The following is a 13764-nucleotide window of genomic DNA, read 5'->3' as shown; positions in this document are numbered from 1 at the left end:
ATGTGACAATTTGAAGCTTATGCACCTACACAAAAAGACAAAAGTGTAATGCTTCAATTTTAAATGAGTCCAAAACAAATGCCCAAATTCACATATTTGGAGTCTACAACATTCAGTGTATCATTACATAACATTCCTTAATTTGTGCCCATGTCAAACTGAAGCAATGCAATTTTAAGCTTTTCGTATAGAGGCACACTCTTTAAATCGTCACACACCACAGGAGAGGAAAATCTTTGTACAGCTACAAGCTCTTGCTGATATTGTGTGGAGTGTTGGTTCAGTCTTAAGTTGTCTGATGGTCACTGGAAAATAAAACCAGTTTGCAACAAAATATAAAATAAGTATTATAGTGGAACATTGGTACTTCATGTTTCATTTTTAACATGTCTATGTTCCGATGGAATATTCTGCAAATAACATCGTCATTGCTATATTATTAAGTCTAGAATAACATAACTCTTAATGCTGCCTTCATTGGGAACAAGATCATACGTATAGCATCTTTGATGTGAACATGAATAAAAAAGAGATTGTTTAATGCAGAGGAATACTCACCACAGTGTTCCATTTGAGAAACTATCTCACTGGCAAGCAAATGACAGTTTGTTCCTAAGCCTGGATATTCTTTAAGTGGAACTGCGTAGCGTATTCTATATACTTCTGCAATGAGGTGTAGAAGATCCTGTGAAAAACAAATAAATGAAGAAAAAAGTGGCACTGACGACTCATTACCCAAAAAGTACATGTTTTACAATAGTTAAATTAAATATGACAACATTTCTGGCATCCTTAATAGTTTTGGTGCCCAAATAGCAATATTCATCTAATGTTTTTAGTCTCTCATTTCTTTTATTGAAATTTACGTTACAGATACTTTATTTCTGAGATACCATCCATTCTGTTAAACTTATTTAACAAGCTTTTTGCTGCTTCTGACAGAATTACAAATCACTGACAAACTAAAAATTTTCATTTCCTCTCCCTGAACTTTAGTTCCCTTTCTGAACTTCTACATGGTTTAAGAGATAAAATAAGGGGAAGGCAACCACTACATTATAGTGGATCAATGCGTGGAGCACAGAAACGCACGAAACAAAACAGAATTCATAATAGCCTTCAAGCAATACCTCTTTATCTATAATTTGAAAGCTAGTGCAAATGCTATCTCCAGTTGCGTGTTTCTGTGCTCTATGCATCGATCCACTTTAAGTCAGGGGTTGGTTTTCCTTATTTTACGTATAGGTCCACTCAGCAAATTTCCATTATTGTTTCTCACTGGTTTTTTGAATTATATAAATTTCCTACACTAGCTGGTATATGTGGGATTAAACAAACTTTAAGTGTTATTATACTGTTAACTATTACATGGTTTTGCCTATGTGGCCATTCTGAAGTGTAAAATATAATTCATTAAATGCATATACCTGAGTTACAGTCAATGTATCTGTCTATGTCAAATGAAATATATTCTTAACAAAAACACATGGAAGGGGCTACAACCCTATCTCACTCCCTTCTCAATGACCGGTTTTCTTGTCCTTAAACTCATAGATATTTGCAGTCTGATTTCTGTAGAGTTACAGACAGCCTTCATCTGCCTGTACTTTATCCGTCTTCCCTTCACACTTCCAAAGAGTGTATTCCCCCTTTATAAAAATCCCAAAGAAAGCAGGTGTTGACAGATGTGAAAATTACCGAACTATCAGTTTAATGAGTCACGGGTGCAAAATACAAATGCAAATTATTTACAGACGAATGGAAAAACTAGTAGAAGCCAACCTTGGGGAAGATCAGTTTGGATTCCGTATAAATATGGGAACACGTGAGGCAATACTGATACTAAGACTTATTTTAGAAGCAAGATTAAGAAACGGCAAGCCTACGTTTCTAGCGTTTGCAGACTTAGAGAAATCTTTTGACAATGTTGACTGGAATACTCTCTTTCAAATTCTAAAGGTGGCAGGGGTAAAATACTGGGAGCGAAAGGCTATTTACAATTTGTAAAGAAATCAGATGGCAGTTATAAGAGTAGAGGGACATGAAAGGGAAGCAGTGGTTGGGAAGGGAGTGAGACTGGGTTGTAGCCTCTCCCTGATGATGTTCAATCTGTATATTGAGCAAGCAGTAAAGGAAACAAAAGAAAAATTTGGAGTAGGTATTAAAATCCACGGAGAAGAAATAAAAACTTTGAGGTTCGCCAATGACATTGTAATTCTGTCAGAGACAGCAAAGTACTTGAAAGGCCAGCTGAATGGAATGGACAGTGTCTTGAAAGGAGAATATAAGATGAACATCAACAAAAGCAAAACGTGGATAATGGAATATAGTCGAATTAAGTCGGGTGATGCTGAGGGAATTAGAATCGAAAATGAGACACTTAGAGTAGTAAAGGAGTTTTGCTATTTGGGGAGCAAAATAACTGATGATGGTCGAAGTAGAGAGGATATAAAATGTAGACTGGCAATGGCAAGGAAAGCGTATCTGAAGAAGAGAAATTTGTTAACAACGAGTATAGATTTAAGTGTCAGGAAGTCATTTCTGAAAGTATTTGTATGGAGTGTAGCCATGTATGGAAGTGAAACATGGACGATAACTAGTTTGGACAAGAAGAGAATAGAAGCTTTTGAAATGTGGTGCTACAGAATAATGCTGAAGATTAGATGGGTAGATCACACAACTAATGAGGAGGTACTGAATAGAATTGGGGAGAAGAGGAGTTTGTGGCACAACTTGACTAGAAGAAGAGATCGGTTGTTAGGACATGTTATGAGGCATCAAGGGATCACCAATTTACTATTGGAGGGCAGCGTGGAGGGTAAAAATCGCAAAGGGAGACCAAGAGATGAATACACTAAGCAGATTGAGAGGGATGTAGGCTGCAGTATGTACTGGGAAATGAGGAAGCTTGCACAGGATAGAGTAGCGTGGAGAGCTGCATCAAACCAGTCTCAAGACTGAAGACCACAACAACAACATCTATTGCTTTTTTCAGATTTAATTGTATGTTGTTTCTATTTTACTGGTTTTATTAATGGAGTTATCTCTGTCTTTTCAAGTGTGTCAGTAGTTACCGATTGTGTATACAACATATGGATGAACATTTACTTCTTTATGTTGTTCTGTAATTATTACCACCTAATATATAGGGCAAGAAAATTACTGTGTTGCTAATATGTGCAATTAACACTAGAAATAATGTGAGCACACGCCAGAAACGGTAACACAGTTACCAACAGATCAGCAAACACCTAAACAGAACATGGCCATGCAGAATGTCTTGTGGAATGGAGCACTCATTCCACAACAACTAGCACGGACAGACACCAAGGCGAAATATATCCTCTCTAGAAGAATGATACTTATGTTCTCATGAATTAAACTATGGCACACCACTCAAAAATGTAATGCACATGCTGAATGGCTGTGTGTGATTACTTACCATAAAAACATTATGATGTAGTGTTGTTCTCCGATCACAGATGCACAGTTTCACAATGATCTTTACGTCAGAAAATTGTATTTGTGTATCTCCTGTTTGCCCTAGGGCTATCTGTGCGAGAGGAACCTCATATTCTGTTTTTGTGCTTTTCTATATAGAGAAGATGAAAAGAAAAATTAATGATATGAAATTTAATTTGTTAAATAAAACAATTAACCAAGAAAACATTTTTGTGATAATCAATACGTAATTAAAATATAAAGCACAAATTATAAGGCATGTACTTGTTAGAAAATATTGAGTGGTACAGTTAAAAATTCCAGGCTGCAAGGCTGTATTCAAAGTTTAAAACTATTCACTGATGTTTCATCCCTGTCTGTGGGAGACACATAGAGAAAGACCATACCTTTTTTGCAAGACACTATTGAGGAAATTTAGAGAACTGGTACACGAGTCCACCTGCAGATCAGTTCCACTGTCACCAATGTACATTTCACATAAGAACCACAAAGATAAGATGAGAGAAACTAGGGCTTGTAGAATACATATGTAGATGTACCTACAGGAACAAACATTATCTCTTGATGGCTTCCAATTTTCCTTGTTCTGGCTCTAATGGAACTAAATCTCACCAGTGCTAGTATGTCAGTGCTTAGTATCCCCATTATTAATGTCAACTGTGTGGTCACTTACCTGGCTGAGTGCTCAGCTAGCTTATATCCCAGAAATCCCACATGACTTGAGATCCAAGGAAAACAACAGAGTAAGCAGAGTACAGTCAATATCATAAAGGTTGCAAATAGTGGACAATACTAGTGGTGAGCTTTCTTCCTGATGACAAGAGAGGTTTCTCTAACAAAGAGTGTTGATCCTGGCCTTCAGCATGTACAAAGCATATACCGGGTTTTCTGCATCTATTATATGCCTATGCACCATGTTGAATGATTTCAGCATCTTGAAATTCTCTAATGATTAAGAGGAATCTATGTTGGGAAACAATACAGGTAAGATAAGTTTTTGGCCTTGGACCTTGTACATACCTGTGGAGGATCACATGAGGTTAATTCTTGAGAAGAGCGGTGTAAGTCCATATGAAGAATTTGCAAACTTATTCTGATTTAGAAGTCTGTACTGGGTCAGTTGTCACGGGCTTGACACTATTGGGAGTGGAAAAGAATCCGGTAACTGAGATGGCTAGAGAAATGGTGGATGGTAGTTGCATAACTGAGTAGTAGTTGGCAGCATCACAAGAACATACCCAGCATCTTAGCAAAGAAGGAGGTAGGGTAGGACACAGTTATATTAGATTCACAGTGAATAGCAAAACAGTTCTGAGATTTTATGACAAACTGTTCTAAGTACACTTACTGGAAGGTAACAAGATAAACAGAAAAGAGAAAAATCACTCACACATAATCAGCATTTAACAGGATCTCTTAATGTGCACAATGCACAACAAATAGCAGTTGCACTTCTTTGAAAGATACTATCATCATCTTGTTGAAATGTGTGCCAACACACAATGAACTCTAAACTTAAAGAAAAATAATACAGAGAATGAGGACCATACAAAGTCATGCTCACAAGCCACAACAATAAAAATTTACCGTGATGATTGTGTCCATAAAGAATCATGAGCTATTTCAAGACAAACAATTTCCATTATTTCATGTCTGCATGGTAAAAGTTTGTTGTGTAGCTAATTGAAGCCATACTGGTAGTGTTCAAAAATTGTGCCGCTGTGTAATTATTTTGAAAAATGCTCTTTCATACATCAGTTACGAATCGCACTTACTGTTTTACCTATTTATTTATGACTATAAATTCCACATTTTTGCCTGAACAATGTTAAGCAGCATGTGATATTGTCACTGTTTTACACACACACACACACACACACACACACACACACACACACACACACACACACACAACATACCTTACAGCCATTTCCAACTGGTGCAAGTTGTTAATGGAGTATCTCTCTGAAATTCAAGCAAAGCTGCAAATGCGCATTCTCTTTTAAGCGCCCCCCCCCCCCCCCCCTTGCAGATAAAAACAATACTACAATAATTCCAAGAATTTTATGAATGGGGATTAAAGTTCTCTTTCAAGATAAAAAAAATTGCCCTGTAAGCCAAATGTGTCTAAAATTTGGCATGTTTGAAATGTTACAGCTTGATAAATCTCAGCCTAATCTCATGCTGTGCTGTGAGCCACCGATACATCATCCGAATACGGCTCGCCACTTACAAAATGGCACTTTTAAGATGCAGAGTACTGGTAAGCCAGGATTGGCCATGCAGTAAGTCTCGACAGGACCTTTGACTCTGCCTCAAAAATTACTCCATCTCTTAGTTCTTTAAAACCTGGGAATGGACTTATGAAATATCATTTCAAACAAAAAGGCTCTGTTTCATTACATAATATTGGTATGACATTTAAGTATAACAACAGACACACAGCAAAACAATTCAACAAAATAATGTGAAAGAAACATCAACTCAAACACAATAAAAACCCATGCACCATAATCAAAACCCTGAGTTGCCCTTTGTCACTAGTTTAGAACACACAAGATGGCCTTCTTACCCTAAACTGAACTCTCTTAATTACACTCACTTCTTTTGACATTTGTATTTCTAAAAAATGTTTAGTGGAAGTAAAATAAAGGAAAGAAATCACTTGCCTATAGTGGATTGATGCATGGAGCACAGAAACACTAGCTTTCAAGCACTAGCTTTTTTCTAACCTAAGTGCACACATTCTCACTACAAATTATGATTTGTGGGTACCCACGAGATAGTGAGACAGACGTATGCACTGCCTTTTTGGAGGTAACTGGGAAGACTGTGCCGACTTTGGCAGTACGACAATATACAACTATTTCCACACAATTATTTTTCCCCATAGGTGCCCATTATGAGCAGCACAAAACCTGAACAATGTGATGGACTCACATTAGCGAGAGAACATCTGAAGTGGAACCTTGCTCACTGGCATGGGATACTCTTTGCAAACAAGTGAACGCTTTGTCTGATGTCTAATGACTGTCACAGAAGAGGACAGGATGGAAATAGAGAAGATTCAAAGAGCAGCAGCAAATTCCATTATAGGTTAATTTAGTAAGTGCAAAAGTGTCATGGAAACACTGTCAACTCCAGTTTCAGATGCTGCAAGACAGGTGTTCTGCTTCACAGTACGGTCTACTGACAAAATTCTGAGAGTATACACTCCTTGAAGAGTCAACCATTATACTGCTCCTTCCTATGTATATCCCGCAAAAAGGCTGTGAAGATAAAATTATAGAGATTACAGCCCACACAGAGGCTTACCAGCAATCTTTCTTCCCACAAATGACATGCGACTGGAAGAGGAAAGAGGGGGAGTGACTGTTACACAAAGTACACTCCGTCTAGCCGCTAGGCTTGCAGAGTATAGTTATAGAAGAGAGTGGAATGAGCCAATAACAATGAATGCGTCAGGCTTGATGTCCCAGCAGTTCCAAATGTATGTGAGTCAGTTATGTTTTCTGCCAATATCTTTCATTAATGGCAAATGCCTCTCGTCACTACCACGAACTGCGCAGCGTCAGGATAGTATCCTCCAGTCTAAAGTGTAGCCTTACAATCAATATTTGGTGATGAGATCATTACACACAGCCACATCACTACCACCTCCAGAACATCTCCCTATACGAGGGAGGAGTCAACCAAATGAGATTGCTGTATCTGCTAACATGTACCTAAGTGACTATGCTTCAGATCACTTGCAATTTAAATTATGCCATCACAGGAAACCACCTTCTACGTTGGAAACCCTGGGGCTGTAGGTTACAGGCCCTTTTGATAAGTAATATCTCTACCAACTTGTGAACACTCCACGCTAACTAAGTGTGGGCTGGAGCTACACAGTACTGAATGTTATCTCGGAGCAGGTTTTGATTTCACAGATTTGAAACAATACCTTTACGTTGGTTATTGTTTTGTTGCTATTTTACAGTAAAGTAATAGTTTCTATAGAGCTTATTCTTTCACCGCCTGCTCCCTGGGAACCTACACCCACATTGTTCACAGATATGCAAGTCGCGCAATACTTATTTGGAACAATTTAATTGTCTGTGTTTGTGTGCTTCAGGACGCAGAGTAATGCTACAATCAGGAAAACTGAATGATGATTTGGAAGGTACAACAGGATTTATTGAAAGTCCAGCATTAGAAATCAACCTGCAGAAATGGAAGGTTGTAGATGCTTCAACTGTTGTAATGTGTGTTGTGGAATCAGCCATATGAACCTATTTTTCATTACAGTAATGAAAGATAAAGGAAACACTGATATTTCCAGGGCTGACAGATATTTCTGTTTCTTTTGAAATTATATTTTGACTGTATTAGACATTAACTACTCTGAAACCAGTGCTTCTGACTATGACATTTTTGCGTTATGTACAGATCTACATTACTTTTGACAAGATTTATAATACGGTGGTATTTCCACAGTTATAAAACTTGAAGGAAAAAAAAAAAAATCGTCAAGACGGGGACTGAATCCAGCTTCTACAAGTTAGGGGCAACAATATTGAACATGACGACAACATAATGAAGTTCACAATTTTATTATTTAGCAACCAGCCCAGTTCCTAAACTTGTTTAATTTAAGGTTTTATTCATATTTATTGAGCTTAAGAATTGGGGAAAATGCAATGTGATTCTTTGTGATTTTATAAAAAACAAAATCCAAATCAAAAAATGGTTACAGCACAAAGAGACAGAATGGCAGGCAAAACAGAAAGCAGTGCTCCAAGCTTTCCCGTTCCCTCCATAACAGATGGGTCCCTTTCAGCTTAGGGTCTGAACGACCTGCCCCACCCCTCCCTCACAACCAATACATTTTTCCTCCCTACAGAAGCCACCTATTGCACCAGAAGCTAGGAGTATTTTTTTTTTTTTTTAATCTGGAAGTTGAGAAACATGTTTCAGATGACGTACAGCACTTTTAAGCAAAGTTCCACACAATAACAACATGTAACTTTTGGCTGCTTATTCTTGCTCCATGATACAAGTATTTTCTTAATAATTATGTGTATCAGCACATCATCATCTTGCAGTAGCAGGATGTTGGCGTTTACTGCCATCCAGAGTTACTGAAAGCTGAATCAAATGTCATGATGTTTCCTACTAAAGTCATTGTCCAATTCCATGTTTTACACCTCCTTAAATGATTTCTACAATGACAGGACATTCAAGTTAATACTGTTCCATTTTTCAACATTTCACTCTACCTTACATTGCCAAAATGCCACAATTGATTTCCTGCCTGAATTACTTCTCTGGTATTTTCTGAAGACAGTAATTTTTTTCTTATTACAGTAAGATCTTGGTAACTGAGTCTTAGAAATTTGAGACAGAGTGATCAGTGGCTGAGATGGGTGTGTTTACAATCATGCCCACTTTAGCAGCTATTGTTTCAATTGTCAACAGTCAGTCAGTGTCTGCTCAGGTCACTGTGGTGTGCATGTGTAGTCAGGTCATGTTATCTATTTATTATTGTTCCTGACATTGTTTCTCCAGTGAGTGCTAACTCTTCAATATGAAACAGGAAACTCTCTTTGGAGACAAAAGTTTTAGCACTGAAAAGATTGGAAGAGGGGAGACTTCAAAAAAAATATAGCAGCAGAGTTGGACATAGATGAAATAACAGTTGGTGACTGGCTACAAAACATTTGTGCCAGGGGGAGAGAGAAAAAAAAACTTAAGAAGCAAAAAATTTTCATTCAAGGCAATTCTTACTCTTAGACAATGCAGGATGTCACCCCGATACCGAAGAACTTCGTAGTCTAGGCACTTAGGCAATTTTTTTACCTCCAATATTATTAGCCTTGTCCAAGCAATGTCTCGAGGAATGCTGGCATTTTTGAAAAAATATATTGGCTTAAGTTGTTGCAATCACTTCTGCACTCTACAGAAAATGAGCCCCAATCAATAGAAGCTGCCCCGAAAATATAATTTTTAGGATATTGAATTTTGGTTTGCTGAATCTTGGGATCGTTTACAACCAGAAACGCTAGAGAGATATTGGGAAATTCCCTCAGATCAACACAATGCACAAAAAAAAGTTAATGAAAGCAATAGTGACACAGCATCAGAATAAAATGAAAAGAAATATTTATCATATCTTGTGGGACATTTTTCTAGGTCTGAAAATGCAGACAGCAATTAAGTGCAAATGTAGTTGAACAAAGATGATCAGTATGAAATGACTGACAGTGCTATTGGAAAAATGGTAAGTAAAGGGAACAGACATTTTCGTGATGAAGAGGATGATGTTGATGCCAACAAAGTGAGTCACAACAATGGAATGGCACAATTAGAATTACACTGTCCTACATGGAGCAACAGAATGTGGTGACACCAGCTGATGTTAGGCTTCTACAACAGTAGTAATAGCTGTACAGTAGTTCATGTAATATGTATGGGTTCAAAGTGAATGTCTGAGTTTCTACAATTGAACATTATTTCTAAAACAAACTGTAAGTAATATGCTAACTGATGAAATAACTGTTTACTGTAAAAATGCTGCAAACATCAAGTTCTGAATCTGTTTTTAAATAAAATTTCTCTTAAATTTTTACTCTTTGTGTAATTCAAGTTTTCTCAAATACAAGCTCTATTTGGTCCCAATTACCTTGAATTACCAAGATTGTACTGTAACATCTCAAAGTCCTATCTGGGTATTCAAGTGATTCATTTACAAATTTGTGATATCTGTGTGCTACTCAATTTTCTCCAAATCATCACTTCAGTAGCATGATATTGGTTCTTGTGATGTAGGTCAAGTGGTTTCTTTTCACATCCCAAATCCCTCACTCATTCCAAGAATATCTCTTAAAACTGGATCTTTAAACTCTGCCTTCTGCAAAAGGCAACATTTTTCTAATTACCTGGACATGTTTCAACACCTATATGTCATCCCCTGCACGTCTATTTATTTCAAACCCAAATTTAACTTGCGAACACAGAAAAAAAAGTGAATGTGAGCTTTTAACCTCAAACAAGATGATTAAATTGAAATCATAGCTCCTTGACAACTCCCTCAATACCATAGATGAATTCTTGAATAGGAAAAAATAAATCTATAAATATAGTGTATATATATTATGTGCCATTTAAGGGAATTGGGTAAATAATAGAAATATTAATCTTTTACTCTGTTTCATATGTGCATTTCTTGTGCACTTGACACGTTCCACATCATAGCAGCTACTGTACCATCTGATTGATCAATGGAACACACAACTAACAAACTAACTAACTAACTTTGTGGATTTCTAGAAGTCTTCTTTCTCAACTGTTCAACTAGAGCATTCCGGTCATCTAACATAATTAGAATTTTCATCCTCTTTCCCGTATGTTGTTGTTATCTCAATTTCTGGCCACATTATCTGTATTTTATCAGCAGTAACTTGTTATGGCATTATGTAAACCAATAAAACTAAAGTTGGTATTGGCTTGATTAAGTTCTCAGTAGAACAACTGGATCACTACTCTGCTCACATCATCTCACTCTGCTACCCATCTCCTCTTCAAAACAGCAGTAATATCTGTTCCATCTTTCACTGGTGCTATTCTTACTATCATAAACGCAACTGCTCAGAAGTTTGACTTTTCACCTACTGCAACATGGAGTAGTTAGGACATTACTTGCAGTTTGGAGGGCAGGGGTTCAAATTTGCACCCAATCATCCAGCTTTATGTTTTTCCAGGTTGCATGAATCATTTCATTTCTTTGAAAAGCCACAATTGATTTCCTGCCTGAATCACGTGTGATAAAAACTTGGTGTCAAGTGGCATAATTTACAGTTTAATATGAACCTGCAAACCTCTTTTCCATATGGACATTGATACCTGAACACTTCACTTCATACATGAAGAGATGTGGGCACTAAAAAATATATGAAGATTGTGTTCTCCTCTGATATCTAGCCTTCTAAACTTTTCACAAACTTTAATGATGTAACATAACATATTAAAATTTTTATTTGATTTTACAAGTGCCAATAGTTACACCTTTTTCAAGGAGTTTCAATTTCACCAAGTGTCACAAATGTACTATGTAGATGACAACACCTGTTGCTGAACTCTGTAATACAGATATATCTACGTAAAATATTGTATTAAATATTTCATGAAGGATTGTTTAGTTTGCCCAAGTAGACTGTGAGCAGTGTGGAGAGGTCAATACCTCGTATCCAATGAACTTTACCACCATCAATGGGTCACTGGGAGCCAGTGCTCTCTAGTGAAGGAATGGTGAAGTGGGCAGTTGGGCAAATGCTCGTATGGAGTCTTGGAGAAGATGGCACACGAAGTAGGGCTTACTGGTTTTTGGGTCAGTGTGATCAGCTTTCCTGCCACGTACATGGAAGTTATTGCAGTATGCCAGCCATCTGATGAGTGGTTTGAGCACACATTTGCTTAGCTCACTTGTCTTGCTTGGTCGCAGATAGAGCTTGGGCTCTGCCACTACCTTTTTAATAACAAGCGTTCGTTGACATTCCTGTGACACTCATTCTGGCGATGGCTCTGTTATGTGCTGCACCAGTTTAGTGATTAATGCCTGTTTGATGCCCAACTCTCTGCTGTCCATTTTGCAGCCCTGCTTTGGTAGTGTCTATTTCTGAATGTTTGTCATGTGTGCTCAAGACTCTCTCTCACAGGCAGACTCCTGGATCTATTGTGGCTAATTCCTCAAACTAAGAAGGCAAACCCTGCAGGGAAATCTGTTTAAGTCAAGTCCTTTAGTGTTATTCATGTTTAATTCTTTTAAAGGGTCTTGTGACCTGTATGTGTTACTTTATTTTAAATGTTCAGCTTTTGTTTATCAAGAAAGGCGCTCCCATTGGCAGTAGTAACAACCATTGTGCAAAGTGTTCATGATTTATAATTCTTGTCAAGTTTCAGTTAATAACTGCCAGAGTAATCCTTCACACATACTGAAGTGCTGACATGTTTAAATCAAATTCCCTAGGCGAGCATTTGTTCACAATTGAGATAACTGGTAGTTGCACCCTGGAAAGAGGCCTTGCATTATTCGGTTGTTTGGCATACTTGATTAACTTTAATACAAATTTTTTTGGAGATTAATGTTTGCATTTTAACACTTAAATTTCTCTTGCCACCTTATGCTCTAGCCTTGAGTACAGTCTTTTGACATGGGCCAATGAACTATTGTTTTATCCCTATTTTATTTAAGAGAGGTTTCATATATGTGGTAGTTGAGCCAGTGTTAACTTCACATCATGTTGCTGTGGATCGGGAGCCAGAGGTCTACATCTGAGTTTAATGTGCAGTCTGCAGACTTGCACCCTGATCTCACACCGGGTTGGTTTCTCCTAAAATACTGTGGTCTAAGGAAATTCTTTGAGTAAATTGTTTTGTTTGAAATTTTGGAAGCAGAGAGAGAGAGAGAGAGAGAGAGAGAGAGAGAGAGAGAGAGAGAGAGAGAGAGAGAGAGAGAGAGAGAGAGTGTGTGTGTGTGTGCGCGCAATTTTGCTTATTGTAACACTTTTAGAACATAATGTTGAACTGTTTTAACAGGAAAAGAAAAGAAAATAATTTTTGCAGGGGCATCAAAGTTACTATTTATTTAAGGCCAAGATTTACTTGATTGGTGCCAATGTTGCATGACATATATTGGACAAAAGATGTGCACCATCAAATATGGTCACCAGTGATGTCCAAAACTCATATGATGGGATACAAATGGGCCATGGTTTTAGCATAAATGTCCAAATACTGGGACATCGTCATTACAGAGGGTAGTGAAATATATGCGCCAGGGGCAATTTTATCAACCAGGACTGTGGCTATAATCTCGACAAGGATTAGGAAACAGCACTGGGTATAATTAAGAAGACACTCAGCAAATACAATTAGCTGGTGGCCAGGATGAACGTAGTACTTAAATCCATGCTACCGCAGCCAGGATGCCATGGTGGGCATACCCGCCACTGATTTATCACCTCTTCTTCCACCAATGCATGCCCTTGGACTGCAACAGAAGCAGCCTGCAACAGGAGAGGATATAAATCTGCCATATACTCCAGGAGCCAATTCATCAGTGCACTTGACGATGCTGACGTGTATGATCATCAAAATACTGTGCTCGTTGAACACTATGACCAGGTAGTACATCCATAGACTGTTTGATCAAGTAATAGGCTGAAGGAAATGAAAAAAAAAATCTGTTAATAGTTACACACACACACACACACCCCATTTTTTACACTCCCAAAAGGTAAATACAAATTTGGCACAGTGGGG

The 13764-nt window shown here is 37.6% G+C and overlaps 1 protein-coding gene across 6 annotated transcripts in view; it reads right to left on the bottom strand.

The window, feature by feature from the left end:
• Positions 1–13764, bottom strand: part of LOC126354670 (uncharacterized) — a 192321-nt gene that overhangs the window by 67206 nt on the left and 111351 nt on the right. For all 6 annotated transcript variants that reach the window (XM_050004468.1, XM_050004467.1, XM_050004462.1 and 3 more), the window contains 2 exons: positions 3443–3592; positions 559–685 (listed from right to left, as the gene is read on the bottom strand). In XM_050004468.1, the coding sequence (XP_049860425.1) occupies positions 559–685; positions 3443–3592 (277 nt within the window). The remainder of the gene's footprint in view (positions 1–558; positions 686–3442; positions 3593–13764) is intronic.

Source organism: Schistocerca gregaria, chromosome 3 (genome assembly GCF_023897955.1).
Source record: "Schistocerca gregaria isolate iqSchGreg1 chromosome 3, iqSchGreg1.2, whole genome shotgun sequence".
Lineage (NCBI taxonomy): Eukaryota > Metazoa > Arthropoda > Insecta > Orthoptera > Acrididae > Schistocerca > Schistocerca gregaria.
Note: the sequence above shows the minus strand (reverse complement) of the source record. Positions and strands in the feature narration are given on the sequence as shown.